We start from the raw sequence: 27909 nt of genomic DNA, 5'->3' as shown, positions 1-27909 counted from the left end.
AGGTAGGAGGGGAGGAGCTGGGGAGAGGAGCTGGCCTTCACTGGGAGGTAGGAGGGGAGGAGCTGGCCTTCACTGGGAGGTAGGAGGGGAGGAGCTGGGAGAGGAGCTGGCCTTCACTGGGAGGTAGGAGGGAGGAGCTGGCCTTCACTGGGAGGTAGGAGGGGAGGAGCTGGGAGAGGAGCTGGCCTTCACTGGTAAGGTAGGAGGGGAGGAGCTGGGAGAGGAGCTGGCCTTCACTGGGAGGTAGGAGGGGAGGAGCTGGGAGAGGAGCTGGCCTTCACTGGGAGGTAGGAGGGGAGGAGCTGGGAGGTAGGAGGGGAGGAGCTGGGAGGTAGGGAGGAGCTGGCCTTCACTGGGAGGTAGGAGGGGAGGAGCTGGGAGAGGAGCTGGCCTTCACTGGGAGGTAGGAGGGGAGGAGCTGGGAGAGGAGCTGGCCTTCACTGGGAGGTAGGAGGGGAGGAGCTGGGAGAGGAGCTGGCCTTCACTGGGAGGTAGGAGGGGAGGAGCTGGGAGAGGAGCTGGCCTTCACTGGGAGGTAGGAGGGGAGGAGCTGGGAGGTAGGAGGGGAGGAGCTGGGAGGTAGGGGAGGAGCTGGCCTTCACTGGGAGGTAGGAGGGGAGGAGCTGGGAGAGGAGCTGGCCTTCACTGGGAGGTAGGAGGGGAGGAGCTGGGAGAGGAGCTGGCCTTCACTGGGAGGTAGGAGGGGAGGAGCTGGGAGAGGAGCTGGCCTTCACTGGGAGGTAGGAGGGGAGGAGCTGGGAGAGGAGCTGGCCTTCACTGGGAGGTAGGAGGGGAGGAGCTGGGAGGTAGGAGGGGAGGAGCTGGGAGGTAGGGGAGGAGCTGGCCTTCACTGGGAGGTAGGAGGGGAGGAGCTGGGAGGTAGCAGGGGAGGAGCTGGGAGGTAGGGGAGGAGCTGGCCTTCACTGGGAGTTAGGAGGGGAGGAGCTGGGAGAGGAGCTGGCCTTCACTGGGAGGTAGGAGGGGAGGAGCTGGGAGAGGAGCTGGCCTTCCCTGGGAGGTAGGAGGGGAGGAGCTGGGAGAGGAGCTGGCCTTCACTGGGAGGTAGGAGGGGAGGAGCTGGGAGAGGAGCTGGCCTTCACTGGGAGGTAGGAGGGGAGGAGCTGGGAGGTAGGAGGGAGGAGCTGGGAGGTAGGAGGGGAGGAGCTGGGAGGTAGGGGAGGAGCTGGCCTTCACTGGGAGGTAGGAGGGGAGGAGCTGGGAGGTAGGAGGGGAGGAGCTGGGAGAGGAGCTGGCCTTCACTGGGAGGTAGGAGGGGAGGAGCTGGGAGGTAGGACTGGGAGGTAGGGGAGGAGCTGGCCTTCACTGGGAGGTAGGAGGGGAGGAGCTGGGAGGTAGGACTGGGAGGTAGGGGAGGAGCTGGCCTTCACTGGGAGGTAGGAGGGGAGTTCACTGGGAGGTAGGACTGGGAGGTAGGGGAGGAGCTGGCCTTCACTGGGAGGTAGGAGGGGAGTTCACTGGGAGGTAGGACTGGGAGGTAGGGGAGGAGCTGGCCTTCACTGGGAGGTAGGAGGGGAGTTCACTGGGAGGTAGGAGGGGAGTTCACTGGGAGGTAGGGGAGGAGCTGGCCTTCACTGGGAGGTAGGAGGGGAGTTCACTGGGAGGTAGGGGAGGAGCTGGCCTTCACTGGGAGGTAGGAGGGGAGTTCACTGGGAGGTAGGGGAGGAGCTGGCCTTCACTGGGAGGTAGGAGGGGAGTTCACTGGGAGGTAGGGGAGGAGCTGGAGTTCACTGGGAGGTAGGGGAGGAGCTGGAGTTCACTGGGAGGTAGGGGAGGAGCTGGAGTTAGTCGTTTAATACAATCAGATAGGACATTTCTGTTTGGATGTCTGGGCTGTCAGACATATACAGTGCAGCTAGTTATACAAGATGGCCACGTGTGCATATAGTACGTGTCAATTGGTGTGGGTACTGTGGATTGTTAACCCATTCTGACCTGAGATCAGATTCATACGAGGTTTCCACGGGACACACACTGGTCTGATTAACCCATTCTGACCTGAGATCAGATTCTAAAAATGTCAGTCGTTCTTCGAATTTTTCAAAAATAGCAGACCTACAAGCTCATAGCGCGCCACTCGGTGGCGCGCTACGAGCTTGTAGGTCTGCTATTTTTCAATAGGTAAAGCATAACATGATGCTAACACCAAAATGGGTGCCAGGTCAGAATGGGTTAAAAGCCAATGGGCGAATAATTCAAGCTTTTCATACAGCTTAATCTAATCGTTTAATACAATCAGATGGGAAATGGCAGCTAGTTGGCTTAATGGCAAGATGGCCGCGTGTGCATAATGGTCAATTGGTGTGGGCACTGTGGATTGTTTAAAAGCCAATGGGCGACCTACTTTAACTTCAGTGGGCGGGATATCAATAATGTCTCCTGGGTGTCCGGTCCGGGCGAGGGAGGCACGCGTATACCATCAGCGCCTGTTTCCCCCTACGTGTTCTTCTTCAAAGTATTGTCTTTGTTATTTGAGTCACCATAAATTAATTTGATGAAAACAAAAACTCGACAAAGAATTCAAGACTTCACGGTGATGGTCTCTATGGTTACACTACAGTATAATGCAGTGTGTTGTTGACAGGTTCTGCAGGGGGTCTATGGTTACGGTATAATGCAGTGTGCTGTTGACAGGTTCTGCAGGGGGTCTATGGTTACGGTATAATGCAGTGTGCTGTTGACAGGTTCTGCAGGGGGTCTATGGTTACAGTATAATGCAGTGTGCTGTTGACAGGTTCTGCAGGGGGTCTATGGTTATGGTATAATGCAGTGTGCTGTTGACAGGTTCTGCAGGGGGTCTATGGTTACGGTATAATGCAGTGTGCTGTTGACAGGTTCTGCAGGGGGTCTATGGTTATGGTATAATGCAGTGTGCTGTTGACAGGTTCTGCAGGGGGTCTATGGTTACAGTATAATGCAGTGTGCTGTTGACAGGTTCTGCAGGGGGTCTATGGTTACGGTATAATGCAGTGTGCTGTTGACAGGTTCTGCAGGGGGTCTATGGTTACGGTATAATGCAGTGTGTTGTTGACAGGTTCTGCAGGGGGTCTATGGTTATGGTATAATGCAGTGTGCTGTTGACAGGTTCTGCAGGGGGTCTATGGTTACAGTATAATGCAGTGTGCTGTTGACAGGTTCTGCGGTGGTCTATGGTTACGGTATAATGCAGTGTGCTGTTGACAGGTTCTGCAGGGGGTCTATGGTTATGGTATAATGCAGTGTGCTGTTGACAGGTTCTGCGGTGGTCTATGGTTACGGTATAATGCAGTGTGCTGTTGACAGGTTCTGCAGGGGGTCTATGGTTACAGTATAATGCAGTGTGCTGTTGACAGGTTCTGCGGGGGGTCTATGGTTACGGTATAATGCAGTGTGCTGTTGACAGGTTCTGCGGGGTCTACAGTATGGTTACAGTATAATGCAGTGTGCTGTTGACAGGTTCTGCGGGGGTCTATGGTTGGACATCAAGCGGAAGGCGCCCTGGTTCTGCAGTGATCTCTATGGAGGGGTCCACATCCAGTGCATCTCCACGGTGCTCTTCATCTACCTGGGCTGCATCACCAACGCCATCACCTTCGGCGGTCTGTTGGGAGACGCCACCGACAATTACCAGGTAGCACTTTTCATTGAATCTTTTATATTTACATACAGTAAGTTAACCCATTCTGACCTGAGATCAGATTCTAAAAAATGTCTCTTTGAAAATGACAGTTTTCTGAAAAAGCTATGTTTCTATGTCAGTCGTTCTTCGATTAAAAAAAATAAATAGCAGACCTACAAGCTCGTAGCGCGCCACTCGGTGGCGCGCTATGAGCTTGTAGATCTGCTATTTTTAAATAGCTAAAGCATAACATAGTGCTAACACCAAAAGGGGGTTCCCGCCCCCAAAATGGGTTAAGAAACGGCATGAGAACAACAAAAAAATTAAAAATCTGTTGACAACAATCAATTCAAACAGTTTCATACATACAGGTAATGGAAGGTAATTGAGTAAATTCAGTATTAGGGTATTCAGTTTAAAGGTCATGTCGCGCAAGAGGTTCCAAGAACCAGCTTGGTGCACCAATGATGAAATCAGTACGTTTTTACAGGTGAGATCTGGCACCAGGAAACTGAAGGACTAGCCATTCACTAGAGCAAGTTGAAATGTGACTATTATGGTTCCGGTCATTTTCCAACCAGGGCTTAACCTCGTCCACAAGGATAGAAGGACATTCCAGATAAACAGCTAATGAGCCTTGTGCCTGGTACTGTACCAGTCCAGCGCAGAGCAGGTTCTGTCAGGGAACTCAGCGCAGTGGGCCGGTCTCGGCTCCATGATTCTATTCTCAGCCCATCGCACTCATTTAATAACAGAGCACTCTATTTAATAGGGGACGTTGCATTGCTCATTCCTTGAATGCTGTTTGCTGCCTTTACCTAAAAGAACATCCAATTCATCCCCAAACCAAAATAAATATACTATTGTTAATTTGTCTGTCTGTCTGTCTGTCTGTCTGTCTGTCTGTCTGTCTGTCTGTCTGTCTGTCTGTCTGTCTGTCTGTCTGTCTGTCTGTCTGTCTGTCTGTCTGTCTGTGTGTCTGTGTGTCTGTCTGTGTCTCTCTCTCTCTCTCTCTCTCTCTCTCTCTCTCTCTGTCTCTCTGTCTCAGGGAGTGATGGAGAGTTTCCTGGGCACTGCTCTGGCGGGCACAGTGTTCTGTCTGTTAGGAGGTCAGCCTCTCATCATCCTCAGCTCCACCGGACCTATCCTCATCTTTGAGAAACTGCTCTATGAGTTCAGCACGTAAGACGTCAAAAGTACTATTCAGCCGCCCTCGAGTCGAACTGCAGCAGAGATACGTCTGGTCAAATATTACCCAACTACAAGTTGTTGTAGTTGGGTAATTTAGGTATTTAGCAGATGCTCTTATCCAAAGCGACATACAATAAGCAGGGTAAACGCTATAGCCCTGTCATAATCATGACAGTCATAACGCAACTGAAGCCAGTTTTACGCGATCGCTATACATTTACGGTGAAAACGTGTATACATAAACATTCAGATGTCAAATATAAAGTACTCATCACGTGTGCCACGGGTGTTATAGGAATTTGCTGGGACAGCGATTAGCATTGCTGCATCCCGCGTTGTTTAATAAAAAGCATTTTTTACCCTTTTTCAAAACTATAAAAAAAGATAAAGTATTATAAGAAGGATAGGATGCCAGTTAAACAAAAATAACCATAGCATCACGACACACGTTGTGAGCTTGAAGATTTGATATTCTAACTATTTAAATAACCATAGCATCACGACACACGTTGTGAGCTTGAAGATTTGATATTCTAACTATTTAAATAACCATAGCATCACGACACACGTTGTGAGCTTGAAGATTTGATATTCTAACTATTTAAATAACCATAGCATCACGACACACGTTGTGAGCTTGAATATTTGATATTCTAACTATTTGTGCACTTACAAAATAAGTGGACAATCTGTTGCTATATTTAAAAAGAGAAAAGAAAAGACAAAACATTACAAAAAAAAAACATGCTTTTTGACCATTCAATTCATCAATAGAATAATGGTTGATGAACTCGTCCACACATAGCTGCAGGCCTCTACAATAAAAGCACTAGGGGGCGCTACGCTCTTTCGCGGCTGCAGCTCCCAGGCTCTGGAAGAGCTTTGCCCCTTCACATTCGCTCTGCCCCCCCCATTGGTGTTTTTAAGTCTCGCCTTAAGACTCATCTTTTCTCCCTGGCTTTTGACCCCTCCATTTTATGCTTTCATGCTTACATTTTTGTCATTTTTATTATTGTGTTTTCTCATTTTTATTATGTGTTCTCTTGCCTGTTCTCTGTTTTGCAACTGATGTGCAGCACTTTGGTCAACCTTGGTTGTTTTAAGACGTGCTCTATAAATACAGTTTGATTTGATTTGATTTGATACACTCTCTGTGAACCGTTTCTCCCGTCAGAAAGAACGGCATCGACTACATGGAGCTGCGTCTGTGGATCGGCCTCCACTCCTGCTTCCAGTGTCTGGTCCTGGTGGCGTCGGACGCCAGCTTCATCATCAAGTACATGACGCGCTTCACAGAGGAGGGCTTCTCCAGCCTCATCTCCTTCATCTTCATCTCAGACGCCATCAAGAAGATGGTGGGTATTTATTATGCCCATAATATACCCGAGGCGGGGTTGGGCCGAAAAGGCCGTTCTGTGTGGAGTTAGCATGTTCTCCCCGTGTCCCAGAGGGTAGGTATATATACCCTCACATGTTCTCCCCGTGTCCCTAGAGGGTAGGTATATATACCCTCACATGTTCTCCCCGTGTCCCTAGAGGGTAGGTATATATACCCTCACATGTTCTCCCCGTGTCCCTAGAGGGTAGGTATATATACCCTCACATGTTCTCCCCGTGTCCCTAGAGGGTAGGTATATATACCCTCACATGTTCTCCCCGTGTCCCTAGAGGGTAGGTATATATACCCTCACATGTTCTCCCCGTGTCCCTAGAGGGTAGGTATATATACCCTCACATGTTCTCCCCGTGTCCCTAGAGGGTAGGTATATATACCCTCACATGTTCTCCCCGTGTCCCTAGAGGGTAGGTATAGATACCCTCACATGTTCTCCCCGTGTCCCTAGAGGGTAGGTATATATACCCTCACATGTTCTCCCCGTGTCCCTAGAGGGTAGGTATATATACCCTCACATGTTCTCCCCGTGTCCCTAGAGGGTAGGTATATATACCCTCACATGTTCTCCCCGTGTCCCTAGAGGGTAGGTATAGATACCCTCACATGTTCTCCCCGTGTCCCTAGAGGGTAGGTATATATACCCTCACATGTTCTCCCCGTGTCCCTAGAGGGTAGGTATATATACCCTCACATGTTCTCCCCGTGTCCCTAGAGGGTAGGTATATATACCCTCACATGTTCTCCCCGTGTCCCTAGAGGGTAGGTATATATACCCTCACATGTTCTCCCCGTGTCCCCTAGAGGGTAGGTATATATACCCTCACATGTTCTCCCCGTGTCCCTAGAGGGTAGGTATATATACCCTCACATGTTCTCCCCGTGTCCCCTAGAGGGTAGGTATATATACCCTCACATGTTCTCCCCGTGTCCCTAGAGGGTAGGTATATATACCCTCACATGTTCTCCCCGTGTCCCTAGAGGGTAGGTATATATACCCTCACATGTTCTCCCTGTGTCCCTAGAGGGTAGGTATATATACCCTCACATGTTCTCCCTGTGTCCCCTAGAGGGTAGGTATATATACCCTCACATGTTCTCCCTGTGTCCCTAGAGGGTAGGTATATATACCCTCACATGTTCTCCCCGTGTCCCCTAGAGGGTAGGTATATATACCCTCACATGTTCTCCCCGTGTCCCTAGAGGGTAGGTATATATACCCTCACATGTTCTCCCCGTGTCCCCTAGAGGGTAGGTATATATACCCTCACATGTTCTCCCCGTGTCCCTAGAGGGTAGGTATATATACCCTCACAAAAAAACATGCAGTAATCCTGGTCTCTAAACTACCTCCCCATGGTTAGCCTGATGGAGGGGAAAGGAACTGGTTCGGAATAACGTGTTCCTTTCCACGCGCTTTCCGGCCGGGGAAAAGAAGCAGCTTGGACTCCTCATGCATAGAAGGAAGCATGAGGTCAGTCCGCTTGCCCTCCTAGGTTGGCAGAGGAAGTTTAGCGCCCAGGATTACATTAGATAATTGACACTGGGTGAAAAAAATGGGTTACAAAATCGTGGAGAAAAAAAAAATACAGCACAGAAACACGACACACGCACACGCACACACACACACACACACACACACACACACACACACACACACACACACACACACACACACACACACACACACACACACACACACACACACACACACACAAATAAATATAAACATACAGATAATAATGACGACAATTAAGACACGTGTCTTTCACAGGTGGGGTCGTTCAAGTACTACCCAATCAATCGCGGCTTTAAGATTAACGCTATAACATCCTACAAGTGTGACTGCATCGCTCCAGACCAAGGTGAGTACATTTTCTATCTGTGGTAGAATGCATTCATACAGCGCTTTGCTCCAAAGCGCTTTACAATGTATTTCACATTCATTCACACACTGCATGGCGGGAGAGGAAACCCTGCAAGGCACCGACATGCTCACCGGGACCCTAACCGCTCACCTAAGGGTTTAGGTTAGGGTACACACATATACTCACTGCTCCCTAACTGCTCACCTAAGGGTTTAGGTTAGGGTACACACATATACTCACTGCTCCCTAACTGCTCACCTAAGGGTTTAGGTTAGGGTACACACATATACTCACTGCTCCCTAACTGCTCACCTAAGGGTTTAGGTTAGGGTACACACATATACTCACTGCTCCCTAACCGCTCACCTAACGATGTAGGTTAGGGTACACACATATACTCACTGCTCCCTAACTGCTCACCTAAGGGTTTAGGTCAGGGTACACACATATACTCACTGCTCCCTAACTGCTCACCTAACGATGTAGGTTAGGGTACACACATATACTCACTGCTCCCTAACTGCTCACCTAAGGGTTTAGGTTAGGGTACACACATATACTCACTGCTCCCTAACTGCTCACCTAACGATGTAGGTTAGGGTACACACATATACTCACTGCTCCCTAACTGCTCACCTAAGGGTGTAGGTTAGGGTACACACATATACTCACTGCTCCCTAACTGCTCACCTAAGGGTTTAGGTTAGGGTACACACATATACTCACTGCTCCCTAACTGCTCACCTAAGGGTTTAGGTTAGGGTACACACATATACTCACTGCTCCCTAACTGCTCACCTAAGGGTTTAGGTTAGGGTACACGCATATTAGGGCGGGTCATACTTTTTTTATTTTAGAAAATCAAAATGCTTGGGTGTCTATTTTGTGTGTTTTTTTCTGGAGAATTCAAATATGAAATTATTTTTTGGATAGGACAACTCTTACCTACATGAATTTGCATTTTTAAATCACTAATTGTACCCGTTCTACCTCATTTATAAGATTTAAAATCCAAAGGAAATTCTAACATGTGGGGTGTCTAAATTACTTGTTTTTTGATGGAGAATTCAAATATCACATTATTTGTTGGATAGAACAACTCTAACCTACATTATTTTGTACTTCTAAGTTGCTTATTTTGCCCGTTTTAACCTCTTTTTAGGATTTTCAAAGACATAAAGGACATAATTTATATTGACAAAGTCAAATCAAATTTACATTTATTGACAATTCAAGTGCATGTATATATCACTGGATAAAAGTACAATGATCAACCATCACTTTCTGAACTTTACAAGGTTGAATAAGTCCTGCTTTGTCTCAGCTTTAGACATCAGCCTCCTGCTGGTCTCCTGAGCCCTGATTCCTCCATCCCTCTTTTCCAGAGAGAAGTAAATAGCAGAAGCCTCAGTCACCATTTTGACAACCCTCTCAATGCTTTGAGTGTGGCAAGGCCAGTTGGGCACCTCCATGGGGGTGTCGATGAAGTTCTTAATCTCTGAGGTGTTTTGTGCAGGTGAGAGGTGGCTCTGACACACCTTCTGACCAGCGAATCAATCCACCAATGCTGGAAGCATCATGATTGATCTCAGGTGTACTTCTGGATCTTACAGAGTTGTCTCCCAGCTGAGTGTCTGGGTCTCCTTCTCCCCTGATGGCCAGGATTCTCTCCACCCCCTCAATCCTCTCCTTCTGATCCTTCGAGCACAGTAGTGTTTGGAGGATGGCTTCACTGTGGGCATACCAAGCAGATCTTGTAACAGTTGGCATCACAATGTTCAATACCTGCTTCCTCTGGGACTTGAGACAGTCCAGCTGAAACAGTATGTGCCTAGGCCCTTCAATCCAGCACTCCTTGACCTTCACATTGAACCAACAGGGATAATACACTCCAATTATGTATTCAACAATGTCCTTCAGTTTTGTCAGATTTTTTCCTTTCAGTCCATGCTTTGACACCCAGATCCTGAGAAGTCTGTTTGCTGTGGTGAGCCAGCGGCTGTGGTTTACTGGCCCGGCAGGCCAGTGGCAGGTTGACTTCAGTGTGTGTACTGTACTGACTGACTGACCCCAGGCCAGTGGCAGGTTGACTTCAGTGTGTGTACTGTACTGACTGACTGACCCCAGGCCAGTGGCAGGTTGACTTCAGTGTGTGTACTGTACTGACTGACTGACCCCAGGCCAGTGGCAGGTTGACTTCAGTGTGTGTACTGTAGTAGGGCCAGTAAACCACAGCCGCTGGCTCACCACAGCAAACAGACTTCTCAGGATCTGGGTGTCAAAGCATGGACTGAAAGGAAAAAATCTGACAAAACTGAAGGACATTGTTGAATACATAATTGGAGTGTATTATCCCTGTTGGTTCAATGTGAAGGTCAAGGAGTGCTGGATTGAAGGGCCTAGGCACATACTGTTTCAGCTGGACTGTCTCAAGTCCCAGAGGAAGCAGGTATTGAACATTGTGATGCCAACTGTTACAAGATCTGCTTGGTATGCCCACAGTGAAGCCATCCTCCAAACACTACTGTGCTCGAAGGATCAGAAGGAGAGGATTGAGGGGGTGGAGAGAATCCTGGCCATCAGGGGAGAAGGAGACCCAGACAACTCTGTAAGATCCAGAAGTACACCTGAGATCAATCATGATGCTTCCAGCATTGGTGGATTGATTCGCTGGTCAGAAGGTGTGTCAGAGCCACCTCTCACCTGCACACTAAACACCTCAGAGATTAAGAACTTCATCGACACCCCCATGGAGGTGCCCAACTGGCCTTGCCACACTCAAAGCATTGAGAGGGTTGTCAAAATGGTGACTGAGGCTTCTGCTATTTACTTCTCTCTGGAAAAGAGGGATGGAGGAATCAGGGCTCAGGAGACCAGCAGGAGGCTGATGTCTAAAGCTGAGTCAAAGCAGGACTTATTCAACCTTGTAAAGTTCAGAAAGTGATGATTAATGTGATGATTAAAGTGACTTTTATCCAGTGATATACATGCACTTGAATTGTCAAATGTAAATTTGACTTTGTCAATATAAATTATTTCCTTTATGTCTTTGAAAATCCTAAAAAGAGGTTAAAACGGGCAAATTATGCAACTTAGAAGTACAAAATAATGTAGGTTAGAGTTGTTCTATCCAACAAATAATGTGATATTTGAATTCTCCATCAAAAAACAAGTAATTTAGACACCCCACATGTTAGAATTTCCTTTGGATTTTAAATCTTATAAATGAGGTAGAACGGGTACAATTAGTGATTTAAAAATGCAAATTCATGTAGGTAAGAGTTGTCCTATCCAAAAAATAATTTCATATTTGAATTCTCCAGAAAAAAACACACAAAATAGACACCCAAGCATTTTGATTTTCAAAAAAAAAAAAAGTATGACCCGCCCTAACGCATATACTCACTGCTCCCTAACTGCTCACCTAAGGGTTTAGGTTAGGGTACACACATATACTCACCGCTCCCTAACTGCTCACCTAAGGGTTTAGGTTAGGGTACACGCATATACTCACTGCTCCCTAACTGCTCACCTAAGGGTTTAGGTTAGGGTACACACATATACTCACTGCTCCCTAACTGCTCACCTAACGATGTAGGTTAGGGTACACACATATACTCACTGCTCCCTAACTGCTCACCTAACGATGTAGGTTAGGGTACACGCATATACTCACTGCTCCCTAACTGCTCACCTAAGGGTTTAGGTTAGGGTACACACATATACTCACTGCTCCCTAACTGCTCACCTAAGGGTTTAGGTTAGGGTACACACATATACTCACTGCTCCCTAACTGCTCACCTAACGATGTAGGTTAGGGTACACACATATACTCACTGCTCCCTAACTGCTCACCTAAGGGTGTAGGTTAGGGTACACGCATATACTCACTGCTCCCTAACTGCTCACCTAAGGGTTTAGGTTAGGGTACACACATATACTCACTGCTCCCTAACTGCTCACCTAAGGGTGTAGGTTAGGGTACACACATATACTCACTGCTCCCTAACTGCTCACCTAAGGGTTTAGGTTAGGGTACACACATATACTCACTGCTCCCTAACTGCTCACCTAAGGGTTTAGGTTAGGGTACACACATATACTCACTGCTCCCTAACTGCTCACCTAACGATGTAGGTTAGGGTACACGCATATACTCACTGCTCCCTAACTGCTCACCTAACGATGTAGGTTAGGGTACACACATATACTCACCGCCAGTCTTAAAACCCTCATCTTCTGAAGAACACTGTAATAAGTGGAAACATAATACGTAAGTAATACGTGTAATAAGTGGAAACGTTAAAGTTTTGACTTACTTACTTACTTACTCCTCTTCGTCCCCAATGGGACATAAGGCTTCAATGAGCGCTCTCCATTTCATTCGATCCCTGGCAGCATGTTGCGCCTCTCCCCAGGACAGATTCATCTGTTTCCGGCTCCTGCGTCACAGTTCTGCGCCAGGTGGTCTTGGGCCTCCCAGGTTTTCTTTTGCCTGGTGGTGTCCATCTTAAGGCCACCTTTGTGATGCAGTCCTGCTCCATCCTCAATACATGTCCTAGCCATCTCAGTCGTCTGTGTGTAATGTCCTTGGTAATGCTCCGGCTCCCTGTTTGTTTGTACAGTTCATTGTTGGGAGCCCTTTATACCGGTGTCGGTGTGCAGAATTTATTTAGTCATTTTCACTATTTTCACTGTTAACTTCATTCTCACTATATGGGAATGGCCTCTGCTAACTTCACTATGGGAATGGCCTCTGCTAACTTCACTATAGGAATGGCCTCTGCTAACTTCACTATGGGAATGGCCTCTGCTAACTTCACTATGGGAATGGCCTCTGCTAACTTCACTATAGGAATGGCCTCTGCTAACTTCACTATGGGAATGGCCTCTGCTAACTTCACTATAGGAATGGCCTCTGCTAACTTCACTATAGGAATGGCCTCTGCTAACTTCACTATAGGAATGGCCTCTGCTAACTTCACTATGGGAATGGCCTCTGCTAACTTCACTATAGGAATGGCCTCTGCTAACTTCACTATAGGAATGGCCTCTGCTAACTTCACTATGGGAATGGCCTCTGCTAACTTCACTATAGGAATGGCCTCTGCTAACTTCACTATAGGAATGGCCTCTGCTAACTTCACTATGGGAATGGCCTCTGCTAACTTCACTATGGGAATGGCCTCTGCTAACTTCCCTATAGGAATGGCCTCTGCTAACTTCACTATAGGAATGGCCTCTGCTAACTTCACTATAGGAATGGCCTCTGCTAACTTCACTATAGGAATGGCCTCTGCTAACTTCACTATGGGAATGGCCTCTGCTAACTTCACTATAGGAATGCTAACTTCACTATAGGAATGGCCTCTGCTAACTTCACTATAGGAATGGCCTCTGCTAACTTCACTATAGGAATGGCCTCTGCTAACTTCACTATGGGAATGGCCTCTGCTAACTTCACTATAGGAATGGCCTCTGCTAACTTCACTATAGGAATGGCCTCTGCTAACTTCACTATAGGAATGGCCTCTGCTAACTTCACTATGGGAATGGCCTCTGCTAACTTCACTATGGGAATGGCCTCTGCTAACTTCACTATAGGAATGGCCTCTGCTAACTTCACTATAGGAATGGCCTCTGCTAACTTCACTATAGGAATGGCCTCTGCTAACTTCACTATAGGAATGGCCTCTGCTAACTTCACTATAGGAATGGCCTCTGCTAACTTCACTATGGGAATGGCCTCTGCTAACTTCACTATGGGAATGGCCTCTGCTAACTTCACTATGGGAATGGCCTCTGCTAACTTCACTATGGGAATGGCTGGCCTCATGCGTAACGTCATTCTCACTGTGGGAAGCTGAAAATGCATTAACGGTAGCCAATATATTGGGTGGCGGGTCTGCCCATCCGCTGACTCATACTGTACGTCAACATCAACCACTCAGGCCTGGCATAATGGTCTTTTGACCTTCTGTCAAATGGGGCATTCCACTAGTGTTACCATGTATAGATATAATGTTGGTTACTAGTAACCCAAAGTAATACTATGCGGATAGTGTTGGTTACTTTTTAATGTCTGCTTCACAGCAAACCAGAATGTGATGTATTTATATTATGCCATTTGTTCTAGTTTCTTTCAACCACTTTTTTCCCCTCTCACTGACTCACTGACGTGACCATTTACTTTGTGGTTTGGTGACTCAGGTTTATGTCATTAGACTTTGAGTGTCTGCTAAATGCCTACATTGTAAATGTGACCGTTTGTGATCGAGGCTAAAGTAATTTACTCTTTTTTCCCCCATGTCATATGAAAGCACGGAGTCATACTGTAGCTTGACATTGGTTGTTCAGTTAACTAACTTCACTATAGGAATGGCCTCTGCTAACTTCACTATGGGAATGGCCTCTGCTAACTTCACTATAGGAATGGCCTCTGCTAACTTCACTATAGGAATGGCCTCTGCTAACTTCACTATGGGAATGGCCTCTGCTAACTTCACTATGGGAATGGCCTCTGCTAACTTCCCTATAGGAATGGCCTCTGCTAACTTCACTATAGGAATGGCCTCTGCTAACTTCACTATAGGAATGGCCTCTGCTAACTTCACTATAGGAATGGCCTCTGCTAACTTCACTATGGGAATGGCCTCTGCTAACTTCACTATAGGAATGCTAACTTCACTATAGGAATGGCCTCTGCTAACTTCACTATAGGAATGGCCTCTGCTAACTTCACTATAGGAATGGCCTCTGCTAACTTCACTATGGGAATGGCCTCTGCTAACTTCACTATAGGAATGGCCTCTGCTAACTTCACTATAGGAATGGCCTCTGCTAACTTCACTATAGGAATGGCCTCTGCTAACTTCACTATGGGAATGGCCTCTGCTAACTTCACTATGGGAATGGCCTCTGCTAACTTCACTATAGGAATGGCCTCTGCTAACTTCACTATAGGAATGGCCTCTGCTAACTTCACTATAGGAATGGCCTCTGCTAACTTCACTATAGGAATGGCCTCTGCTAACTTCACTATAGGAATGGCCTCTGCTAACTTCACTATGGGAATGGCCTCTGCTAACTTCACTATGGGAATGGCCTCTGCTAACTTCACTATGGGAATGGCCTCTGCTAACTTCACTATGGGAATGGCTGGCCTCATGCGTAACGTCATTCTCACTGTGGGAAGCTGAAAATGCATTAACGGTAGCCAATATATTGGGTGGCGGGTCTGCCCATCCGCTGACTCATACTGTACGTCAACATCAACCACTCAGGCCTGGCATAATGGTCTTTTGACCTTCTGTCAAATGGGGCATTCCACTAGTGTTACCATGTATAGATATAATGTTGGTTACTAGTAACCCAAAGTAATACTATGCGGATAGTGTTGGTTACTTTTTAATGTCTGCTTCACAGCAAACCAGAATGTGATGTATTTATATTATGCCATTTGTTCTAGTTTCTTTCAACCACTTTTTTCCCCTCTCACTGACTCACTGACGTGACCATTTACTTTGTGGTTTGGTGACTCAGGTTTATGTCATTAGACTTTGAGTGTCTGCTAAATGCCTACATTGTAAATGTGACCGTTTGTGATCGAGGCTAAAGTAATTTACTCTTTTTTCCCCCATGTCATATGAAAGCACGGAGTCATACTGTAGCTTGACATTGGTTGTTCAGTTTGGCCCACCAGTTTTGGCGATATGGCTTATAGAGTAATGTCTTGCAGAGAAACAGCGAGTTGAGAAAACAGGCTTGAAAGTTTCACCTAGCTACATGTCTAGTACAGTATGTGAAGAGTCTGCCTGTGCTATTAACTCATTTTGGATAAAAAACAAACAGTTTTTCTTGCCACCATGACTGTATCGAAACTGTATCTTTTTGATACTCTCTTATCAAAAAGAGTCACAAATTAGAAACTGCACAAGAGACATATTATATTGTCATATCTTTTTGCAATTGTGTCGTTTTTCAGTATGTTGATTGCAAGAAAAACAATAGCATTACTGTACAACTGTGGCATTCAAAACAAACCAATAAATAACTTCAGCTGTGTATGTATGTACTGTAATTATCAAAGGAGCCAGTCTTTGTGTCCAAAAAGCATGTTTCTATGATAACCGTGCGTGCGTGTGTTATTTTATGATATGAATAAATGATATGGTGTGTAGTCTGACTTCAGTAAGTAATGTGCTTATGTCTTCTATGTCTGTTTCTGCCTCAATATCTCTGGCTTCTGACTGAGTGAGTATCCTGTCCTGATTTTGTGCTGGGGACCCATTTAGCCTCCTTTTTTTTCTAACGATGCCTAATATCGTCACACGTTTGTACTTTCGCTCAATGTTTGCTTATTATGACATATACCAGAATTAGCGATGCTTCATGTGGTCACTATGAGGTTGATCAATACAACCAGCCAGCAACGGATGTTGGATAATCGCTCTCTCTCTCTGGCTATTACTTCACATGCCTATTTTAACTCCAATATTCAGTATAATTGATTGTTGCTGTATTTTGTCTTCTTGTTTCCGCTCCCTATAGCGTGGGCAATGGGTGTGAATGTTTCAGCTCCGCTACCAGCTGACAACATGAGCCTGTTGGTAAGTCTTTTAATTGAGACCGTCTGGGGAAATAACAATTAAAGCTACAATATACACATAGTCTAGAGCGTTCTTTTTAACATCAACTATAATATTTATAGATCATTGGCAATTATAATTCATGATCAATTGGCATTAAAAAAAAAATCTAATCTAACAGTCCAGTCAAATTAACCCATTCTGACCGGGAACCCATTTTGGTGTTTAGCATCATGTTATGCTTTAGCTATTGAAAAATAGCAGATCTACAAGCTCATAGCGCGCCACCGAGTGGCGCGCTACGAGCTTGTAGGTCTGCTATTTTTTGAAAAATCGAAGAACGACTGACATTTTTAGAATCTGATCTCAGGTCAGAATGGGTCAATCAGACCAGTGTGTGTCCAGTGGACACCTCGTATGAATCTGATCTCAGGTCAGAATGGGTTAAACAAACGCACAAATCACAGTTAGGCCTATACATACTTGACAAAGTTGGCAATTATGTCTCGATACAGTATATATTTGTAAAGTAATTTGGCAGAGCATATTCCACATCATGGCGCTGATAATGTTTCCAGAGCATATTCCACATCATGGCGCTGATAATGTTTCCGCGGTAGCATTAGAAGACTCACTGGTCATAGAACTCCACGGTGTGTGTATAATAGATTTAACCCATTCTGACCTGAGATCAGATTCATAACGAGGTTTCCACTGGACACACACTGGTCTGATTAACCCATTCTGACCTGAGATCAGATTCTAAAAATGTCAGTCGTTCTTCGATTTTTCAAAAATAGCAGACCTACAAGCTCGTAGCGCGCCACTCGGTGGCGCGCTATGAGCTTGTAGATCTGCTATTTTTCAATAGCTAAAGCATAACATGATGCTAACACCAAAATGGGTGCCCGGTCAGAATGGATTAAACACTCTTTTGTTCCCCTGTCAATCAAAATGCTCAATCAGAAATTGCCGAATGCACTTTACTGACTCAGAGATTGCCAAAAGCACTTTTTTGACTAGTTGCACTTTATCAAGGGAATGTGTGCAATATCTCTGTTTTGTGTATGTTGGGGTGTTTCATGGAGTTTTTCCTTTTCGTATGCGAACGTGTCTGTTATTTGTATGCAGCTAGCTGTGACTCTGTCTCCAAGACAAATTTCTCCCAAGGGAGACAAATAAAGACAACCTTCTTTTCAACCATTAGCCATGCCAGATGTTCATGCATATAACTAATACTTATAGCCTAATACATCAGCCTTGTGCCAGGCGAGCCGCTTTATTCTGAGCAGCCTGCAGCTTTTTCCCAATCAAAACCTATACAGTATTGATTGATTGAATACTTTATTGAAAATATATTTCAAAAGGATAAATTCACAAGAAAGCTGTTAGGCTTGTTTCCATTGTGGTCCTCTTGGGGAAAGGGGAAGGGGAGCAACAGACAATAACGGTACAATACAGACAAAAACAGGAGGCAAAAAGCAAACAAAATGAACAAAATTCATATAAACTGACCAATAAAACTGGATTTCTTTTCTTTTTTCCCCTTCCTTTTTTTGTTTTTTTCATTTGTGCCATTTATCTATTCTACACTATATTAACACTATGTTTTCGGCCAACCATCTTTTTAATGTGGATTAAAAAATATCAAAGGAACTGGTCACCTTGAGGCTGGAAGGCAAGCCATTCCACTGAACTGCTGCCGAGTACAGGAATGATGTTTTTCCCATATTGGTATGAAAAAGGCAGGGTTTAAAATCAGTAGGGCTCCCTCTGGTGTAGTGCCTGTGAGTATATATTATTTGGGTGCTACATACGTCTCCTCTGGGCCCCATGCAGTACAACCTATCAGACGTAGACTGGAGTCGGATGAGTAAGAAGGACTGCGTGAAGTATGGCGGCGCCCTGGTGGGCTCATCCTGTAAGTACGTCCCCGACCTCGCCCTCATGTCCTTCATCCTCTTCTTCGGCACCTACTCCATGACCGTCGCCCTCAAGAACTTCAAGTCCAGCCGCTACTTCCCGTCCACGGTAAAGCACCCGCGTCACAAAGAAAAACCCATAAATGATACACTTTGATTGATTGATTGATTGAAATATTTATTAACAGTTTGTAGAATTACAGTACATTTCAAGCACAAACTCAATACAAAGACTGTTAACTGTGAGTGGACGACCCAATTAAGCGTTACACTTGTTTACAACAGGGTCCACATTGTTCAATTCATCAAAACATTTAGAGACATACAAATAGACACTTCTATGTAGTTAAAGAACAGAACAGGAATTCATCATATAGGAAGCAAAAAGGGAAAAGAAACATATACAGTGAGGGGAAAGGGGGGGGGTAATAATTACGTTTTACTCCAAAGTTGATTGTTGTATATTAATAGATTAAATCCATTAGTTCGATTAACTGCTGCGGTTAATTAAATCGTAAATGTTTGATGCCACGTGACCTCATGCTGACACATGACGTTCCTTAGAGTACAGTGTCAGCATAGGATCACATGACGTTCCTTAGAGTACAGTGTCAGCATAGGATGCATAAAGCTGACGTTCCTTAGAGTGCAGTGTCAGCATAGGATGCATAAAGCTGACTTTTCTTCGGAAAGCGGAGGTGACATTAGTACACAAATTGACGGCATTCGGCACTTCGGAAAGGCGCAGTCTCACGACCTTTCCCTCGGAACCCATGTACTGTACACCTCCAGATATCCTGACTGTCCAAACTATTGTTAGGAAAGCCATGTGCGAACAGGAAGATTTGTTTCCGATGTCGGAAGGAGTACACACTCACTCCTTCTTCACCCCAACCCCTTCCCTGTCCTTCTCCTTTCTTAAACATACCCCCCTCTCCCCTCCCCCCTCCCCCCCACTCCTGCTCCCTTCCATATTCCTGGTTATCCGTCCACTCCCTTCCCTTTGTTTTGGCTTTTCCCGCATGGCTCCAGGTGCGTTCCTTCATAGCTGATTTCTCCATCATCATCTCCATCCTGGTGTTCTGTGGCCTGGACTTGCTGCTGGACTTGGACACGCCCAAGCTGCATGTCCCCACCGAGATCAAGGTTCCTTCCTTCCTTCCTTCCTTCCTTCCTTCCTCTCCTCATCCCTCTCTCATGTTGTCCACTAGTGTCTGTTCAGTGTCAATCTGATTCACGTCTGTCCTCCTTCCCTTAACTAACCACTTAGAGGGGAATTTTGGAACACTTTTTCTTTACCATAATCTGATGTTATATATTATTATTATTATTATTATTATTATTATTATTATATATTGGAACCTGGGCTGGCTCTGAGAACCGCAGCCAATGAGGTGTCCCGATATCGTTGCTGTCGGGCAGAAACCTCTTATCTCCGCATACTTTTTATGTTTTTGTAAATTAATCACACAAAAGCTCTACAAGCTAAACATGTGTTTTGAGCTTATAGATCTAACTAGAATTTTGAAAAGTAACAGTTTTGAGGTTTCCAGCCGGCAGAGACGATATACAACATTAATTGTCATATTAGCCAATAATGTATATAAAAACTTAAGAAAGAACTTTAAGAAAGAAAGAAATAATTGCTGTTTTACTTCCTCACGTGGCTTTCTTATCTGTCTTTTCTCCAATCATACCTAGCTGTCACTATAGTACATTTTATATTAACGTTTAATTTTTCTATCTTTCATGTTGACTGAACTGTCTCTCTGTGTGTCTACATTGTCTTCTCTGTGCGTTCTGCTGCCTAGCTGAGGAAGCTATTTAGTGACTTTTCCATCTTCATGTCAATCATGACCTTTGTGGGTCTGGACATGTTCATGGACTTAGACACTCCTAAACTTATCGTCCCCACAGAGTTCAAGGTACACAAGCGTGTGTGTTATAATAATGTAAATGTAGATTAGAATGTAGATTGTCTATTTCCCCCCGCTGTTTTCAATGTTATCCTAAACTGTTGATTGTGTGCGTGCGTTTTCTGCAGCCCACGCGGCCAGGCCGTGGCTGGCTGGTGATGCCCTACGGGAAGAACCCGTGGTGGGTTTATATAGCCAGCGCTGTCCCCGCCCTGCTGGTCACCATCCTCATCTTCATGGACCAGCAGATCAGCGCCGTCATCGTCAACCGCAAGGAGAACAAGCTGAAGGTATGGGCTATAGGGGCTTTCATCACACTACCACAGAATGCTATAGGGGCTTTCATCACACTACCACAGAATGCTATAGGGGCTTTCATCACACTACCACAGAATGCTATAGGGGCTTTCATCACACTACCACAGAATGCTATAGGGGCTTTCATCACACTACCACAGAATGCTATAGGGGCTTTCATCACACTACCACAGAATGCTATAGGGGCTTTCATCACACTACCACAGAATGCTATAGGGGCTTTCATCACACTACCACAGAATGCTATAGGGGCTTTCATCACACTACCACAGAATGCTATAGGGGCTTTCATCACACTACCACAGAATGCTATAGGGGCTTTCATCACACTACCACAGAATGCTATAGGGGCTTTCATCACACTACCACAGAATGCTATAGGGGCTTTCATCACACTACCACAGAATGCTATAGGGGCTTTCATCACACTACCACAGAATGCCACGGTTTTAGATTTCTTTCGTTTTTTACAGAAAATGGGAACAAAATTTAGTTCATTTTTTTAGTCACAAGCTCTTTGTTAATACTTTCCGTTCGTTCAACTTAATAATAATAATAATAATAATAACTTTATTTATATAGCACTTTTCTGGACAAAGTCACAAAGTGCTGTACAACAAATTCACTAAAAAAGCAGGAAAATCGAACACAATTAAATTAAGTAAAAACTTACAGTCAGCTGGCCAACAGTAGAAAGCATATTAAAGATGCAATATAAAAAACAACAACAATGTAATAGTTCAGTGAACAAACATTCAACGGGGCAGGGGGGGGGGGGGATGCTTTTCTGAACAAATACGTTTTGAGAAGAGATTTAACCCATTCTGACCGGGCACCCATTTTGGTGTTGGCATCATGTTATGCTTTACCTATTGAAAAATAGCAGATCTACAAGCTCATATCGCGCCACCGAGTGGCGCGATACGAGCTTGTAGGTCTGCTATTTTTGAAAAATTCGAAGAACGACTGACATTTTTAGAATCTGATCTCAGGTCAGAATGGGTTCATCAGACCAGTGTGTGTCCAGTGGAAACCTCGTATGAATCTGATCTCAGGTCAGAATGGGTTAAAGGATGCAATGGTATCTGCTTGTCGGATGGTTTTGGGAAGGATGTTCCACATTTTAGGGGCACGGACAGAGAAGGCTCTTTCTCCCTTGTTTATGCGATGGATCAATTTCTTGGGAACCTTAAACACATTCACTTTCATGTCAAGAATAGCAAGTTCACAACAACGCGTCGTCGTGAAGCTTGTAGGGCGGCTCGTCTGTCACTGTCGTCGTGTGACACTGTGTGTGACGAGGGCTCGGAAATAGGAAATAATTGGCATGACGATTAAATGCACAAAAAAAGGTGCGTTTCACAGAGAACGCTTTGTTGCCTTCATGGTGATGGTGAGATGCTCCTCATTCATGCATGGTAAGGTAAAGTTTGAGAAAAATGTGTTTGTCTTGGAAGCAGTATATTACTGGATACAAGACCCTTGGATTATACTGCCCACTATCCCTTTAGTGCCTAAAGGAATATAGTATTCTAATTCCACAGTTCTGGATACATTGTGTCTGGTCGTATATTTGCAGAAAGGTTGCGGCTACCATCTGGACCTGCTGATTGTCGGCATCCTGATGGCTGTGTGCTCCTTCCTGGGTCTGCCCTGGTACGTGGCCGCCACCGTCATCTCCATCGCTCACATCGACTCTCTGAAGATGGAGAGCGAGTCCAGTGCACCCGGAGAAGCGCCCCAGTTCCTGGGCGTCCGGTGAGTCGTTTTGTCCGGTATCTATAGACTAGTTCCGCTCATCCTGTCATGACTCACGAGACGGTCGTGGTGTTTGCGTTGTTTGTGTCGTTGCAATTTCCACATGTAACTATCCACGTGCTGTGTTGTCTTATCCTTTTGTAGGGAACAGCGGTTGACGGGCACGCTGGTGTTTGTGTTGACTGGAGTCTCGGTGTTCCTAGCACCCGTCTTACAGGTGGGTGACGGTGTTCCTAGCACCAGTCTTACAGGTGGGTGACGGTGTTTCCTAGCACCAGTCTTACAGGTGGGTGACCGGTGTTCCTAGCACCAGTCTTACAGGTGGGTGACGGTGTTCCTAGCACCAGTCTTACAGGTGGGTAACGGTGTTCCTAGCACCAGTCTTACAGGTGGGTGACGGTGTTCCTAGCACCAGTCTTACAGGTGGGTAACGGTGTTCCTAGCACCAGTCTTACAGGTGGGTGACGGTGTTCCTAGCACCAGTCTTACAGGTGGGTGACGGTGTTCCTAGCACCAGTCTTACAGGTGGGTGACGGTGTTCCTAGCACCAGTCTTACAGGTGGGTGACGGTGTTCCTAGCACCAGTCTTACAGGTGGGTGACGGTGTTCCTAGCACCAGTCTTACAGGTGGGTGACGGTGTTCCTAGCACCAGTCTTACAGGTGGGTAATGGTGTTCCTAGCACCAGTCTTACAGGTGGGTAATGGTGTTCCTAGCACCAGTCTTACAGGTGGGTGACGGTGTTCCTAGCACCAGTCTTACAGGTGGGTGACGGTGTTCCTAGCACCAGTCTTACAGGTGGGTAAAAAAAATGTAAAGATATTTTTAAATATATTTCCGTGAACGGAAAATGGCAGCTTCCATACTCGGGATTTCGGGAGGTGTAGTTCCAGACTCTAGATAGCATTCGGAGATTGTGGAACAGTTGTCTGGCTATGCTAGTCTAGCTAGTGAGAAGCTAACCGCTGTGTTGTTTCCTCCTCAGTACATCCCCATGCCGGTCCTCTACGGGGTCTTCCTCTACATGGGCGTGGCCTCGCTAAGTGGCATCCAGGTATAGATAACCTGTTTCTATTCTCCATCATTTGTGCCTCGTTTCCATTGTGGTCCAGTGTACTCAATGTGTATATGAGTCACGGTGTGGTTCTGTTAAGTCCTGATGTGTGACTGTAGTGGCTAATTCACACCATGAACAATAAAAACTTAAAAAGCCACTAAAGGCACCGGGCAGCGAATCTTACGCAGGGAATGATGCCATTGTCCAGTCAGGCAGCAACATTTGATGGTGTTTTAATTTGGCTTCTCCAGACAGACATACAGCACAAGATGTAAAAGTTGCTAGGCTCTCCCTGTCCTGCTGGTAAAAAACTAAGAGACTAATGACTAAAACTAAACTGCTACTAAAATGTGCTGCCCAAAAACACCCCCTATGTGCTCCAGTTCTGGGAGAGGATCAAGCTGATCCTGATGCCAGCCAAGCACCAGCCGGACTTCTCCTTCCTGCGTCACGTTCCTCTGAGGCGCGTCCACCTCTTCACCCTGGTGCAGGTCATCTGTCTGGCCGTCCTCTGGACCCTCAAGTCTACCTTCCTGGCCATCATCTTCCCAGTGATGGTGGGTGGCGGGTGTGTGTGCGTGCACACGCGCGTGTGTGTGTTTGTGTGTGCGTGCGTACGCATGCATGAACTTGTATTACTGTTATTGTAGTTGTGTTGAGTGTCAAATGTTGCTGTACTTTGAGTTATTATGTTTACAATAGAGTGTCAGGAAGTCCTGATGTAATTCGCTCATCCCCTTCGATTCCCCCTCGTCCACGCAAGTGATTTCTCTATGGAGAATAACATGGGGCTCATCTTAAAACCCTTTCATATAAGCATCAGAAAACGTTTGAATCAGCCTCAGGGGTTATGGTTTAAACTAAGGATAACACATGTCCTGGGTACTTGTTTGTTGTTGTGTGGTTCCTGTATACTACAGATCCTGGGTCTGTTGGTGGTCCGTAAGCTGGTTGTTGTTGTGTGGTTCCTGTATACTGCAGATCCTGGGTCTGTTGCTGGTCCGTAAGCTGGTTGTTTGTTGTTGTGTGGTTCCTGTATACTGCAGATCCTGGGTCTGTTGGTGGTCCGTATAAGCTGGTTGTTGTTGTTGTGTGGTCCCTGTATACTGCAGATCCTGGGTCTGTTGCTGGTCCGTAAGCTGGTTGTTGTTGTTGTGTGGTCCCTGTATACTGCAGATCCTGGGTCTGTTGCTGGTCCGTAAGCTGCTGGACATGGTGTTCTCCCAGCATGACCTAGCCTGGGTGGACGACATCCTGCCCGGCAGAGACCGCAAGAAGAAGAAGAAGAAGACCAAGAACAAGGAGTACGAGGCGGACAGCGATGAAGAGGTGAGACGCCACCATGTGAATTAACCCATTCTGACCTGAGTTGACCTGATTCATACAAGGTTTCCACTGGACACACACTGGTCTGATGAACCCATTCTGACCTGAGATCAGATTTTTAAAATGTCAGTCGTTCTGTCGATTTTTCAAAAATAGCAGACCTACAAGCTCGTAGCGCGCCACTCGGTGGCGCGCTACGAGCTTGTAGATCTGCTATTTTAAAATTAGTTTTTAGATTAAATCGGCATCGGTTCGATGATTCAATCAGACCGATTAATTAATCGGTTCCGATTAATCGGTCTGTCTTCACAGATAAACAAGCCCAAAATAACAGCTTGGACAGATCTATGTATACAAGCTCACAATATTAAATATGAAGGTATTTAAGTTCAATCTGACTTGCCTATAAGCCTGCAGTGCAGATACGCTGTTACATGTATTTTTCAGAATGGGAAAAAAATATATATTATAATTTTTCATTACAGAATGAGATCATATTGACATCGGTAATATCGGTTATCGGCCATAACGGCAATTAATTATATCGGATAATATCGATATCGGCCAAAATGTCTCATTGGCAACATCCCTAGAATTAATCCAACACAACAACACGAAGGTGCACCCCGTCTACGTTTTGTTTTGTTTTCTTGTGTCTGTGACCAACATGTGACTAATAATAGGTAACTAATATTTGACTAATATAGTTTATGTTACTCTATCTGTAGTCTTTGTGTTGCCAGACTGTTGCCTCTCGCAAATTTTCAAATGCTTCCAAGTTCCATCATACAGTCTGGAGCAGGGATGTCAAACTCAAATACACGGTGGGCCAAAATAAAGAAATTGGTAAAAGTCAAGGGCCGGACTGTGTTTCAACTTCATCTATGATCGACACAAAGCAGGACTTGTAGTATTATGGTGGTCCGTGCAATATACCAGAGGGCCAGTACTAATATTAATTAAATATCATCCCATTCACGGGCCTGATTTGGCCCCCGGGCCTTGAGTTTGACATATATGGTCTGGAGCAACGGAAGCCTGAGTACAATATAAAAGTGGAATTGGAGCCTCCTCCTCGCCCACTTCCGTTTCCTCTTTATATTTGCGCACATTTATCCTAATATAAATATAAAACGTCTAAGCATAGGCCTATACAGTATATAGCTTGTTACCTAGCAGAAATGGAAATATAATAAATAAATGTGAAGATAAAATATATATGTTTGTGAAGGGAAATGTCAGCTTCCTTACTCGGATTCGGGAGGTGTAGTTCCCGACTCTAAATAGCATTCAGGAGCTGTAGTTCCAGACTCTATATAGCATTCAGGAGGTGTAGTTCCAGACTCTATATAACATTCAGGAGGTGTAGTTCCCGACTCTAAATAGCATTCGGAGATTGTGGAGTAGTTGTCTGGCTACGTGAGACTACTGTAACTGTTACTAATATTATGTTTGTCCTCTCTGTTCCACAGTGTTGCTGACGAGGCACTGTATAACACTACTTACTTCTGTCTGTCTGTCTGTCTGTCTGTCTGTCTGTCTGTCTGTCTGTCTGTCTGTCTGTCTGTCTGTGTGTCTGTGTGTCTGTGTGTCTGTGTGTCCGTCTGTCCGTCCGTCCGTCCGCCTCTTCCAATGTCATTCCATAAGACTTAACCATGCATGTTAAAAGGGGTGTAAGTGATATGTTTTATTTTTTAAATAAGTTTTAACAAGCTCTAAATATGTTGCTATGAGAGAGAGAGAGAGAGAGAGAGAGAGAGAGAGAGAGAGAGAGAGAGAGAGAGAGAGAGAGAGAGAGAGAGAGAGAGAGAGAGAGAGAGAGAGAGAGAGAGAGAGGAGGTAGGTGAAATTGGAAGTGGAACACAAATTTGAAGCTGATGAATGTCTTATAATGGGACAATAAATTGGTATCCCAACCTGAAAAGGTGGTGTGAAAAGACCTGGAGAGATGACGGGATATCCCTGTTGTTACTGAACAAACACACTATCACAATGATTACACAGCTTAAACCTTATCAACAAAACCTTTTGTTTTTGTTTTGATCAAAAAACATATCACTCACACCCCTTTTAATTCCATCACATGAAGCATGCATGTTGGAAGCCACCTGTGGTGCGTTTATGTTCCTCTTGGAGAAAGTTCCTCTAGGCTAGTCTAACTGATCTGATCAGACCTCAGTTTCACATGGTGTCCACTAGGTGGTGCACTAGTAAAGTACTCACCGTGGAGATTGGGCCTTGATTCCTCTACATAACAGTGCATCTGACATTGTGTTATTATGCTGCGTTCACACTAGCAGCGACAAAAAAAAAGTCACACACTGTATTATGAAAAGGGTAGAATTAGGCCTGATAATTTCACACATGGAAGACAATTGTCTTATGGTTGTCCTGGTGGGAGGGGGTGTGTGACTCAGGCCTTATAAGCCCACTCCACACCAATGATTTGAACAACAACTAGACTTGAGTTGCAACCACTTGCTTATTTTGCCCATTCTGACCTGAGATCAGATTCATACGAGGTTTCCACTGGACAACACACTGGTCTTGATTAACCCATTCTGACCTGAGATCAGATTCTAAAAAATGTCAGTCGTTCTTCGATTTTTCAAAAATAGCAGACCTACAAGCTCGTATCGCGCCACTCGGTGGCGCGATATGAGCTTGTAGATCTGCTATTTTTCAATAGGTAAAGATAATAGATAACATGATGCTAACACCAAAACGGGTTCCCGGCCAGAATGGGTTAACATAGCACAGAGAACTGGTTAATAGTGCAACATATTAGTTTATATTGCGCAGTGCGCTATATCCGAATGCGCCGTAAATCGGGGAGGGAAAAACTAAGAAGTCATGATATAATTCTATTAGATACAGTAGATACGATTTTAGACTGATGTCAGATCAGAGGAAACATAGGCTACATACACCTTGCATGTTGATTGGTTCCTTTCTC

General features: G+C 45.4%; 1 protein-coding gene across 1 annotated transcript in view; it reads left to right on the top strand.

The window, feature by feature from the left end:
• slc4a5b (solute carrier family 4 member 5b) overlaps window positions 1-27909 on the top strand; it is a gene marked incomplete at its 3' end in the record, with an annotated part of 46160 nt that overhangs the window by 16937 nt on the left and 1314 nt on the right. Inside the window, 14 exon segments of the mRNA XM_080755711.1 lie at window positions 7-123; window positions 3454-3628; window positions 4665-4798; window positions 5982-6162; window positions 7975-8065; window positions 16620-16678; window positions 18497-18688; window positions 19612-19725; window positions 20624-20785; window positions 22393-22571; window positions 22716-22788; window positions 23556-23624; window positions 24011-24184; window positions 24804-24956. Of these exon segments, the coding sequence (XP_080611837.1) occupies window positions 7-123; window positions 3454-3628; window positions 4665-4798; window positions 5982-6162; window positions 7975-8065; window positions 16620-16678; window positions 18497-18688; window positions 19612-19725; window positions 20624-20785; window positions 22393-22571; window positions 22716-22788; window positions 23556-23624; window positions 24011-24184; window positions 24804-24956 (1873 nt within the window).

This window comes from Protomyctophum bolini (genome assembly GCF_963924005.1).
Source record: "Protomyctophum bolini genome assembly, chromosome: 22".
Classification (NCBI taxonomy): domain Eukaryota; kingdom Metazoa; phylum Chordata; class Actinopteri; order Myctophiformes; family Myctophidae; genus Protomyctophum; species Protomyctophum bolini.
Note: the sequence above shows the minus strand (reverse complement) of the source record. Positions and strands in the feature narration are given on the sequence as shown.